Here is a 12765-nt window from a genome sequence, read left to right as displayed (position 1 = left end):
ACCAGTGTTAACTATGAGGAAAATATTCTAAGACTTCCAAGTTTTATTCTGAGTACAAAAGCAAGCTAAAGATGTCTGTGTGAGGAGAATTTGGTATCTTTAGGTAAAAATCCCACTTGTATACTACCCTTTTATATTGTGTTTACATGACATCATTGTTTGTATTTCCCTAACTGGTGATTCACCAGATGTTTCCCTTGAATGTGCTGGTTTTCTGACAGGCATTGGACTGGACACTGCAGTCATGATGAGAAGTATCCCACTTCGTGGGTTTGATCAGGCAAGTATGGAATATCTTACAGTGTAGGAAAGTTATTTCCATGTGTGAGAGCACAGTTTCTGAGGCAGGAGTGTTGCTGTTAGAAGCAGCAGTGACAAGCACCACAGCAGGCAGTGACAGCTCCTGGTTGTGTGCCAGCCCCTTCCACTTGGAAGTAGCTTCCTTGAAACCAGCAGCTTGTATCCCTAAATTGGGGCCATGAGTGTGCAGAACATTGGATAGGAACAGTTCTTGGGATTTGCACCCGTCAGTGCAGAAATGAGCCCTGTCCCAGCCCAGGGAACAGTGTGTGTGGCACTGGGGAACCCCCAGAGTGGGGCTGTCTCTGACAACCTGATCCTCTGTGGGCAGGAAGAGCACAGCAGACATACCAAAGGTAATAAAGTATTAATAGAGAGAAAGTCATTATGTTCAGTCTGCAGCCACATCGAGTCTGATGGCACCTGAGCTCATGTTTCTGAAGAGACACAGCCCTGCTGTTGCCTTCATATTAGTTAATATCAAAATTCTGTAAGCTGGGAACTTGCACCTAATTGTTCTCTGTGAGTGGTTTTGTGATAATATCCTTCAAGTGATAAACATATTCTTTAATAAAGTGCAGCCTGAATGCACTCAAGAGCACTGCCATCTTTGGATAAACCTGTCAATGTGACACTTCACTGCTTGAGTGTGGGGTGGCATTATTTCAAACAGGCTCTTAGGACAAAAGCATTATTTCCTTTTTGTAGGAGAACTTTCCGTGAAGCCTTAGTGATTCATAGTCATTGCAGGGAAATGTCAGGTGTCGTGGCAAAGGGAAATATTTTTCTTCCATTGTTTTCTGAAAGTATTTAATTTTCATCAAACTACCAGAAAATGCTCTAGATGCTGGTTTGGTATAAAAGCAAATGATTTAAAAGCAAATGATTTAAAAGCAACTGTTCTACTGTTTTACTTTTTTGAAAATAATTGGAGTATTCAGATATAAATGCCTCTTGGAATGGAGTTGCAGGTCGTAGTGGCTCCATAAACTATCATATGATGGCAGTGCATAGTAACTGATTGACAAGGAATGTTTGAAATGCACACTGTACTTACTGGATTTTCCTGAACACAGCTGAAGGAGGGTTTTACATTAAAAAGGTCATATATCTAAGGATAAACAATTTGTTTTCCCTACTTAACAGCAAATGGCATCTTTAGTAACTGAGCACATGGAATCTTACGGCACCAAATTTTTAAAGAGATGTTTCCCAACCAAAGTTGAAAAACTGGAGAGCAACAGATTGCAAGTCACCTGGAAAAATACTGACCTGGGCACAGAAGAAACGGATTCCTTTGACACTGTGATGTGGGCAGTAGGTAAACATGATTGTCTTAGCATTTATGTGCAATGCTTTCCATTCTGAAAATGAAGACACTTCATGTTGTCTGGGGCCAAACAGGCTCCCACTTTTCTGTGTATTAAATACTTGGTGACCTAAACATTGAAAGTGGTTTAATTCTTGTCTGGCATGCCTGACTTGTTCATTTACAGTCTAAAACCACATTAAGTTACAGTGAGTGAAAGAAGTCAATGGTAACTACTTTTGCCTGAGCTGCAATAAATGGGGACCTTGTGGTTTTCCTCACCTTTACTGGAGAGTGAGAACGTGAGTTCCAGCAGCTCTGGGGTGCAGGTCGTGTGCTCTGAGTCCATGCTTTTGTTTTGTTCATGAAGCTATTCACTACAAGTGCATATTTATCCTCTTTAAGAGCCTCCCATTTCTTCTTTTTCTAAACTGTGGTGCTTAAGTTTGTTGCTGCAGCCATCATCCAATTCAGAGAAAGAGAAGTAACTGTGTCTAAAAATCCAAGCTCCCTGCAGGGAACCTTTAAGGGTTCCCTGGTTAAGTCAGCTTTATATCTTCCTAATACCCCAAAAGAGTATTAGTTGGTTGTTTTGACAAATGTTTTCTTTTCCTTACTGTGACTACTATTCTCTTAGAAGTGCAATGGGCTTCTATAAACTGTGGAAACAGCCTATAATAATGGATTATTCTCACCAGAACCCATCAAAGAGACTAGTGCTTGCCAAGAGTAAAAAACAAGGTTATGCTATCTGGAGATGTGACAGTCCTGAAAACTGTAGAATAATATTCATGAGGTGAGATGAATGTTTCCAAAAAGAGGGTTTCTAAATGCTGTATTTGATTTTCTCAAGCTTTCTGGTAAAAAAGCCAGACCATTCTATGGTCCTGTGAAAAGGACACTGAGTTGGAGTCACACATGTGCAATGACAAGTCAATTTGTTTACTTTTGTCTTTTTTACTTTGGATGGAAAGAAGAGCTATCAGATTGAAATAATAATAAAAAAAAATCTCTGTTTGGTGTTAATTATAATGGAATAAGGTTGCATGATAGACTGTTGCAGTGTGAGTCCACTCACTAATTTGATAGAGGGACTACCTGTATTATAATTTTTGTCATAGATTTGAGTTACAATCCATATTTAGAAACTGCAAAATGAATAGTTTGAGGGTTTAGGGGGTTTGTGTTGCCTTTTCTTTTAGTGTTCACATTGCCACTCCACCCTTTAGGATTACACACATTAACAGTTAAAGCTGGTTAATTGATGTGCAGTCGTATGATTCATTGTTTTGCTCTGTATCAACACACCCACACCAGGTGTCTCAGATAATAGGCTGGGAAACTCGGTGGTGTTGAGGATTTCCTGTCTGCAGATGTGCCAGTTACAATACTGATTGAGGCAAATCAGCTTGGAGAGTTAGTTAAAAAGCAGCCGCTATTGTTAACTAATTGTAGCCTGAATCATACCACATATTTCCTTGATTTTTGTAAGTGCATTGTGGAATTTTAGTAGGATTTTATGAATAGTGTTAAAAATATTTACTGGCAGTGGGACATAGTTTGAGTTTGATAAGCTACAGTGCTATCTCTTAATGTAAGCCTATAAAAAAAAATTTTTTTTCTGTGAAGAATTTTGTTTTGCTTTTGGAATGTGTGATTTTCTGCTTGTGTGGATAAGCCAGTAAAAGCAGGCACAGTGCCCTCTTTGTTTTTCTAGCAGCTTTTTTTAACTAGTCAAAATATTTGAGGGGGGGGGGAAGAAATCTCATTTTTATATGTTTTAATGTAATTTAAAAGTTTCAATTCAAAGCTTTTGTAGGGTACTGTCATGTAGCTGTGATACCTTGCTGAGTGACCATACTGATATATTCCAGCTCAGTGAAAGAGCTCATTCTTGACCTTTATTTGATTCTGCCTGTCTAGCTCAGTAATGTCCTTCTGTCTTGCCTGAGCTGTCTTCTGCTTCTTGAGAATTCTCCTGAAATGATAAGATTTTGAGACTCAGTTCTACAGTGAACAAAAGAACAGATAAACTTTTCCTGTTCTCTAGTATTCCCCCTGCCCTTAAGGACACACAAAAAATGTCTCTGTTAGATGCCTCATGTACCTGAGTGCAAAGCAATGGTAGATTTGTGCATGTCCAGAGTGAACAGGGGGGTCTTCATCCAGGGAAAAGGGATGGACACCTCTGGAAACAGCTGCAAGTGCTGAGCTGCAGGACAAAGGTGCAGGAGCTCAGGCTTTGTAGGGTGGGTTTGTTTCAGCTGTTGAGGGGCTGAAACCTGTGGGCTGAATGCTGCAATTGCAAATAGCTAATGTATAAAAAGAGTTGGTGAGTAATATTGCCGTTGGAATTTGCAATAGATGGGAAAAGATCACTGCTGGAACTGAAAGCTGATTATTCACAAAGTCCTTAGAAGAGACCGAGAAAGAACCATCTCTAATGGGATCTTAATGTGTAGAGGAGCAACATTGAACTGATGATTTAACTGAGCAGGTTTTCCAAAATCCTGGAATTAGTTTGGCAGAGAATGTGAGGCTGTGTGTTGGTAAACTGTCAACAAAAAAAGCAGTGACCAGTGGCAGATTTTAAGTTTAGCTTCACAAAAAGAGTTTTCTCCCTGATGAGAGCAATGGAACAACCATTCCCAAGTTCCAGTGCATTTGTCAGCTCAGAGGAACACCAGTGTGTCTGACACAACATCAGCTTTGCTTCCAAACAGAACACTGGCTTTAGCTCAGCGTGGAGCTGGAGGGTCTCAGGGGTTGCACAGCTCGTGCTGTCGAGGGGATCGTCCTTTGTGTCCCACTGCAGATTTGCTGGATTTATTCTGCCATGCAGTTAAACAAGATCCTCACTGTTCAGTATCAACAAAGGGTTAAGTACATAACTTTTTTTTTTAGTAGTAGTTTTCTTCAACTCTTACAACCACACTGGTTTGGATTAACTAGGGAAACAGAAATTTTGTTTGGAGATTTTCTTTGAAAAGTCCCATATGGTAAAATATTGCTGTGATCTCCTGTAGGCCATACAGAAAAGGGGATGGGCTTTAGATTTGTCTTGGCAAACAAAATCTTGCTATCCAGTTTTTAACCTTTGAACTATTCAGTGAAAAATAGTGCACCTTGGTTGATCTCAGACAACTGTTAATGTGATGTGGTTTGCTGGGTCTTTGTTCTGAGCTTCCCATGTCTGTCTCTCTTATTAGTTTAAATTCATTACTGTCTTGGTAAGATATGGTTTTTGGAATTGTAATGAAAATTGTCGTTCCCATTACATCAGCCAGTGCTTTTAGTTTTTCCCCCAATATCTAGTTTTAATGACATTCAGTCAGACTCCATTCAACAAGGCTATTTTTAATGTGCTGGTCATTTGTTTGCATTGACAGAGACCCTTCATTTGTTTAACCCCCCCATAAACTTTGAGTGTAACTCTTATTTTGTGCTACTTATTTTACCAGCTTGTAACTACAAAAATCACCTACTCACGTTGAGGAGAAGTTATATTGTAGGCTTTGCCTCTAATCTGCATGTGAAGAAGGTTTTGGATTGAGAACTGTTTCAGCACTAAGGTGCTATTTAAGTTGGTAGGTGATGGCTAACCTTTACGTGAATGGTGGTATAAATAAATAAAAAATGGTGGAAAATGCTCCAAAGTAATTCCTTGAAACCAGTATAGTTCCTGACATTTTGTGCAGAATACAGGTTATGTCAAAAGGGGATGGTGATTGGGTGCTGGTTTTTGAGACTGCAGAGCCATCCTTTGAAATAAAACCTTTGGTTAAAGCAAGCTTGGCGTGGGAGAATTAATGTAAGAGTGAACTGTAGCTTTCTCCTCAGGAAATGTTTCCAGCCCACTATACCTTGTACAGGAGCTTGAGAACAAAACAAATGGAACTGCTACAGGTCTGTCCCGTGCTGTAAGGTTTTCCCTTGGTTGCTGTAAGGTTTGCCTTTGGTTGCATGTCAGCTGGAGTTGCTGTTGGGGTTGGTTTCGATGGGATCACACTGACACCTCTCCAGACACGAGGAACATCAGCTGTGCAGGGTGGGCACGGTGGGTGTTTGCTGAGCACACCGTGGCTACCACGGCCCTTCTGCTCCTCACCAGGGCTGCAGGAGAGACCTGGCACAGCCCAGGGACTGCCCCAGCACTGACTGAGGGCCACATCTCTTTGCAGATTGTGGCAGGCATGCTGCAAGTTTATCAGTAGTGGATGTAAAGTTCAAAAGCTTCCTTGTAGAACTGGTGCACACTGCTATGTGTGCAGTGCATGTGATATGAGTCCTGAACTTTTTTTTTAACCTTACTTAGTATTACTCCTGTCAGAATTTTCTTGTAATCTGAACAGTAGTTACAATGAATTGGTCTTTATTAGCCATTGTCAGCTGGCTGTGTTTTAGTGAACACCCTGTGGCTTTGAGGAGACGTTTGAAGGAGGAAAGGGTAGTGGTCTTAGGTCTAATTTGGGGAGTATGTCAGGCACCCAGAACAAGGTGAGAGACAGTACCAAGACTGGGAACACAGAGATTTTGATTAAGGTCAAACTGAGGTCAGATTGGATAAAGTTGTGAAGTGATGTGTCAAAATGTGTAGGGAAGAAGTAGAGAAGACTATTGGGCTTAAGCTTTCTTTAAGAAGAACCGTCCTGTCACCCTGCAGTATCCTCACAGTGGCCATCTGCAATAAAATGTATGGTTGGCTCCAATTTGGATTTTTCAAATGCTGGGAAGCAAACAGACATTCCAACTTCTGTGATTAAGAAACTGTGGAAGACCCATTATAAAATTTTGCTGTCAGCTGCACCTTTATCACCCTGGGAAATCTTACAGGATGCAAGACTATGCTATCACTCATTTACTGCTGCTCCTTACCTGGCTGTGCCCATTCCTCTGGTTTCTTCCAAGTTTAACTGTGTCAGTCTCCACTGTTGAAGGCCCTCCCCTGGAGGTCCCAGCAGTGCCACTGCCTCCCCCTTGTTGTGTGTGTGTGACTCCAGATCCCCTGCCAGGGGATGGCACAGAGAGGCCACATCCCAGCACAGCCAGCCCAGCAAACATCTGAGGTGGTGCTTCAGCCACTCTCCTGGCACTCCCTGGAGATAAACTGGCTAAAAGCCCCCTTAGGAAGCCGTGCTCTTAGATTTTACAAAAACAGATCAAAAAGCTGGTTTTTCTTTTAAAGTTAAAAGCAAATGGGGACAGGCACTGAAAGCAGGGATGTGTGTGGTTGTCACAGCTGTGTGGTAAATGTATGGTTTATTAAAGGTGAGATGATGATGTGTAGCAAGTGCAGGAGGCAGATAACCTTTTTAAGGTTAAGATTTCATTGGACTTTTCTTCTAAATGTCTGGCATAATATTTTGCTAAAATATTATGCTAAATCTAATCTTGTGTCTTATACAATCATAGACTCCTATTCTTTGGTAGTCTCAGGGCAGGGGACATCATCAAGTAAAAGCACACGTGCTGACTTTAGGGGAAGGATGGGGTTGTGTCCTTGGCAGGATTTGGTATAGGTATTGTCCTCTGGATCTTAGAAACAAGCTGTAAAGTCGTGCTTTCTTGAAGCTGAGGATGTAAAAACACTGAGGAGTTGTGGGTATGAAATGGATGTCCTACTAAGAAATGGTGAGAGCTGATTCTTTGATACATGTAAGTGAATGTTGGGAAATATCAGAATTTCCTGAATTTGACATTAAAACTTCACGAGATACATTGTCTAATCATGACCCTAAGCTACTGGATTTGAGATGAAGCAAGATCAGTAAGTGTAATTCTGATTTATGGAGGTGGGCCAGCGTGGGGCTAAAGGCCAATAAAGCTTCAGTTCAGTGTTTTAAAGTTTCCTTTTTGCTTTCAGAAATAATATTTAGGCAGTAAAATTGAGAGAGAAATTGCACTATGAGTAGCAGGATATTTTTTTGTAACTCTTAGCTATTAATACCAAGCTGTACACATGTTAAAATAGACTGGAATGGAAAGGTTAAGTGTTATCCTGCAGATTTGATAAACTCATCTGTTGTTGTCACAGGTCTTTAAGTGACTCTATTGACAGTTTTTCTTTTTTTCCTCTTTCAGTGCCTGCCATTGCGTGCTAAGCTTTTCTCTTGGCTCTGCCTGGCAGGAAAAAGGGGAAACTAGAAAACCCCATTAGTTGTCCATTTGCAGAATACCCAGGCTTTACTCTCAATACACAAAGAAATACAACGGTAGGAAGTTGTTTCACATCCGAGCCAAGATAAGGTCCTGGAGGTTTATTATTTTTGTTGCCTGATAGCATCAGGACTGGGGAGCAGGGGGCAGAGAAGGAACAGCAGATCAGCATCCCATGGGGACAAGAGGAGGGAAGACAGACAGATAGCCAAGTGCCGACAGCTTCAGTCAGTGCTCCCAGAGGAAGTGTTGGTTTCTCCAGATGAAATTCATACACAGGAGTCTTTACAGGGGCACTCAGATGGGACATTGTTTGAGGGGCCTGCCTATATGGCAGATGTAGAAAGCAGTGAATCATATGTTTACATATAATTAGGTCTGTATTGACAAGCCAGGTTTTCCTTTTGTTTAATAATTTCCTACATTAACATCAAAGAGCTTGTTTTCCTAATGAGAACACATTTCCCTTTTTGTTTTGCTTTGCTATAGCTCTGTATTAACATCAAACGCAGCCCGTGACTCACGCAAAGGAGACCTAGAAATGGACAGATATCCACACTCATCTAAAGCCTTAAAAATAGATGCAATGCTAGCAAATGTCCTTAATTTGGATATAATCAGGAAGTGTTTTTATGTGACTCTGTGCATCCTTGCAGATTTTGGGGGTACCTGGTTATTTCACTGTGCTTATTAACTTTCAAATGCATTTGAAAAGTTGCATAGGATTTAAGATTGCAACTTGTGGGTCAGAAATTGCTTCCTGAAATACTTGATAGAAAACTCAGTGTAATGGTAAGACTTCAGTGGTCTAAGTGGTAACTGTGCAGAAAACACTACAGAAGTATGTTTTTTGAAGATGAGATAATTTGACATCATTGGAAGGGGAAGATGTAATAAAATGTAGGCTTGGTAGGAGTTGCCTCATGTGTTTTTAAATGCATTTAAAATGCTGTTTGTAAACTCTACAGAAATAACTCAAATACAGAGTTTGAGCTAACTAACTCAGCACTGAGGACTTGAGAGCAAAGTTGATCCAGTTTGTCATCCAAACTGAGGGAACTAAAAAAGCTTTAGGATAAGTGTGTTCAGATAACAAGAAAAGAGGACTTAGCAATGTTTTATGTTGAACAGCGTTATGAACAATTTTTGTCAACAAGTATGCACAACACACTGTTACCATTGAGTGCCATTCAGTCAACGTTCATGGGAAATTCTCAGTGTAGAAGTTACTTAGCTATTATATGTATATTCGTGCTACATTAGGAAACTGAATTTAGAATGTTCAATAAATTACAAACCACGTGTGTTTGGCACTTTTTGCAGTGGGTGTTGTCCTCCATATTTCTAAAGGATGACTTCCTCTGGAATAGTCTGAGCAAAGGCAATAGTGATTGAGCTCCTCTGAGCAAAGGAATTCATATCCATACTTGCCACCCCTGCAGCTTTCCCAGGATGAGATAAGTTTTGTCATGTTTCTGCTTGGGCTGTTACATAACGGGAAGTTCTTGGAAACCCACAGTGGAGGATACCAGCTTTTTAGATTAACACTGCAGATGGTTTTCAATAGCTTTCATTTCTTTTTTTTTTCCCTTAAGGCCGAGCCCCTGACACTAAAACTCTCAATTTGGAGACAGTTGGAGTGAAAACTAATTCTGAAACTGGAAAGATTATTGTTGATGCCAGTGAAGCTACTTCTGTTCCTCACATTTATGCAATTGGAGACATAACCGAGGTACTGAGTCTACATAAACTATTTTACAATAACAGGAAGCCAACTTTGTTCCTGACTAATAACTAGTCCCCAGATGTCGTCATGCCCCAGCATATATCTTGGTGTTTTGCACTTTTTCCTTTGGCAGAGCTGTGGTGTTTGTGCCAGGACCTGGGTCAGTCATTTCCTTCACATGGATCCTGTGAAGTGTCTCAGCATGGGAGATTATTGCTGATGTTTATCAGGGAATGCATCATTGGTCAGAGGCTAATAATGATGTCTTTATCACTTCAATTATCTTCCTAATAATGTTTTTGTCACTTTAGACACATGACCTAATGCTGCCTGTGAATGCTGAGTGAAAGCAGTTCTTGCCTTCTGGAGATGAGCACACTCGTGGGAATGACTGTGACAAGTTCTGTAATTCCATGGGTAGTATTTTGGGTGTCAATCCAGACTAAACACAAGACAGCTTTTCAGCTCCCTGATGCAAAATACTTCTGACAAAAGTATCTTCCTCAAGAATAAGAAAAAGTAATTGCTGAAAATACTAAATGCTTTTGACTTCTGTTCACGATTTGTGAATGATTATGCCAAGGAAAAGTGAGTTATGTGGATTTGTTTGTTTGTTTTTTAAGGAGGGGACATTGTAACCTAAGCAATATAATCTAAATACTGTAGCAATATCCAGACATAATGTATAGTATAATTTTAGAGACCTTTGAAAGATTTCTCGTTCTGCCATGTTTTAAATGGTTTAAGGGTCTCTCAGATATAAACCCTACAGGTGCCCTGAGTTTTGGAAGGGATGTAACAGGTTAGATAATGTCCTGGGAATAGCCCTGCAAATCTCTGACTGGACTCTGGAGCTGCCCGGGGCACTTAAATCACAGAAGTCTGTTGACCACTCCTGACCTCTTCCCTCTGTGTAGACATGTGTTTCTTCCTGGCCATCTCCATCTTCTTGTGAATGACTTGCCATTTCCTTTTAAATTGTGTTAAAACTCTTTCCTTTTTAGCTATTTCTCCTTTTTTTTCCCCTTTTTACTCTGCAAAGCTTCTGTCCTGTCCAGTCACTCAGAGTTTTGGGATTTTGTAGAATTCCTGTCCTTTCTTCTCACTTCACATGCAGGTTCCCTCTGTACTTGTCACTTCTTGCTCTGGGATATTTCCTAAAGTCCACTTTTTGCTCACAATGGCCTCCTACACCTGCTTGTCCCTGATAAATATGCCTTGCTTGGGCCTCCTGCTTTCCAAACTTCTCTGTTTGATTCCATCCATGAAGCAGTTGTTAGAGGCAATGCTGACAGGGCTTAGATTCTGCTGCTTATTTTGCTGCCAATCTGCAGTGTTATTTTGGGCAAGTCATTTCCTTTTGGGTGCTTTTTGTCTTCTCCCCTTTGAGGATTTGGTTAAGTAAGAAATATAAAGTTGGAGGCAGGATGCTCTCCTCTTTCTTACTCTGGATCTAAAAAATATTGTATTCATTTATTTGTCATCTTTATTTTGTTGGTTAAAGTTGGATTTCCTTTTCCTGGTTTTGTCTTTATCAGTGCAGATTTTTGAACTTGAGTTATTCAATAGATACTTTTAAATGGAAATGTTAAAAACAGCAACACAGTTCTATGCTGTGTCCAGTGTACAACTGGGGAAAAATGAAGAGTTAAATCAGGTGCTCTGTAGAAATACTCTCTTAAGCTTTTATCTGCATATGGGCTCAATACAGGGAATTAAAGAAATCATGGTGTAGTAATCATACATTTAAAGTGTTTAGAGATAAAAGGAATTACTGCCACTATCTTATCTGACTGCAGCACACTGTGAGCTGTGTAATTCCACTTGCTAAGCAATTAAGTTTATTTTATTTGAATACTTAAATCCATTTAGGCCTTTTTTTTTTAAGCAGAATTAATTTAGATAATAAATCACATTGGCATGGGAAACAGCACTAAAATAAAGTTCTGTGTTGGTGCCCATCTCAAAGCACCCACACAGGAGAATGAAGTGCATCCTGCTGGGAACCACAGAAGCTGCAGAGCTTGAGGTGTGGTCCTGTCTGGGTGTGACCCACCCAAAGAGCAAGGAGGGGGAATCTCGTTTCCTCTGGGGGAGCATCAGGGATCCCTGAGAGTGATCAGAAGAATAAGATTATTTTTTCCCCAGGTTCCTGCTCAGGATTTCTCTCTGCTCCCCCTGTCAGAGTGTCTTTGTTACCATGCAGTGCTGTTCTCATAGTTCTGCAGCCTCCTCCCTCCTGAACAGCCCCTGGACTGCTCCCACCCGGCAGGGACTGCTGGTGGTGTGTGAATGCAGTGCCCTGGCTGGAGGGGAGAGGGGCAGGCCAGGTTGCTGATCACTCAGAACGACTGTTTTCATTTGGGAGTCATACCCAGCTGGTACCAGTGGGAAATTATGTGTGCCTGGGTGTCTTGTTGCACCCTTGTACGACAAATGGAATCCTAATGTTATCCAAGCTGTGCATTTGGAGAAAAGGGGGGGGGAATCTTCCAGACGTCAGTCAGTTTGTCTGCCCTCAAAAAACATTTTTCAAGCTTTGACAAAATATTATTTTCAACTGCCATGTGAAATTGCATTGTGGCATTTTCATCTTCTGTGATCAGGGTGAGGAAGATCAAGCTGGAATTTTAGTTAGAATTTTTTTTTTCAGTGCTGATATAAACTCCCTGTGTTCAGATTCTTCCTGCAGTAGTGCTGCTGTTGAAAAGCATGGCACACACCATAAAGACACTCTCAGAAGGAGGTTTGTCATATGGTCAGGCCGCTCCACATCTGTCATATTTCAAAGGGTTTATAACAAAGATGTGTAGAGAAGGTGGAATGTACAGTATGTTGCTTTGAATGGAAATGAGACCAAAAAGAGTTGTGTTAGAACAAATACACATTACTTCAAAGCTTTTTAAACTCTCTTAGGAGCCATCTCGTTTAAACCTATAATACATTGGAGGATTCTTATGAACAAGTCGTATCCATAATAATCAGTGGGGTAGTTCTACACATGACTGCAAAGTGAAGGTTAATTTCAAATATTTACCAAGAAAGGTCTTTAAGTCATTGTTTATGAGAAATTGGGCTTTATCTGCGTGGATGTTTTAGTAATTAGCTGGGTTTTATGGAATGCATGGCGGTGCTTTCACAGTTTTATCTCTCGTTCCAATCTTCTATTCATTTCTGGAATGCCAAAACAACATCTGTATTTCCTGCTGCAGAAGTGATTGGCAGCCACGTTTCAGGCAAATGCATATAAGAAAAAACAAATGGCAAATTTCAT

At 40.6% G+C, this 12765-nt stretch overlaps 1 protein-coding gene across 2 annotated transcripts in view; it reads left to right on the top strand.

Annotated features, from left to right (window-relative positions):
* TXNRD2 (thioredoxin reductase 2) overlaps positions 1-12765 on the top strand; it is a 49052-nt gene that overhangs the window by 8328 nt on the left and 27959 nt on the right. For both annotated transcript variants that reach the window (XM_017815441.1, XM_017815442.1), the window contains exons 10-12: positions 189-280; positions 1447-1621; positions 9361-9497. In XM_017815441.1, coding sequence (XP_017670930.1) covers positions 189-280; positions 1447-1621; positions 9361-9497 — 404 coding nt within the window. The remainder of the gene's footprint in view (positions 1-188; positions 281-1446; positions 1622-9360; positions 9498-12765) is intronic.

This window comes from Lepidothrix coronata, unplaced genomic scaffold (assembly GCF_001604755.1).
Source record: "Lepidothrix coronata isolate B3197 unplaced genomic scaffold, Lepidothrix_coronata-1.0 Scaffold51, whole genome shotgun sequence".
Lineage (NCBI taxonomy): Eukaryota > Metazoa > Chordata > Aves > Passeriformes > Pipridae > Lepidothrix > Lepidothrix coronata.
The sequence above is the reverse complement of the archived record's forward strand: the minus strand, read 5'-3'. Positions and strand labels throughout refer to the sequence as shown.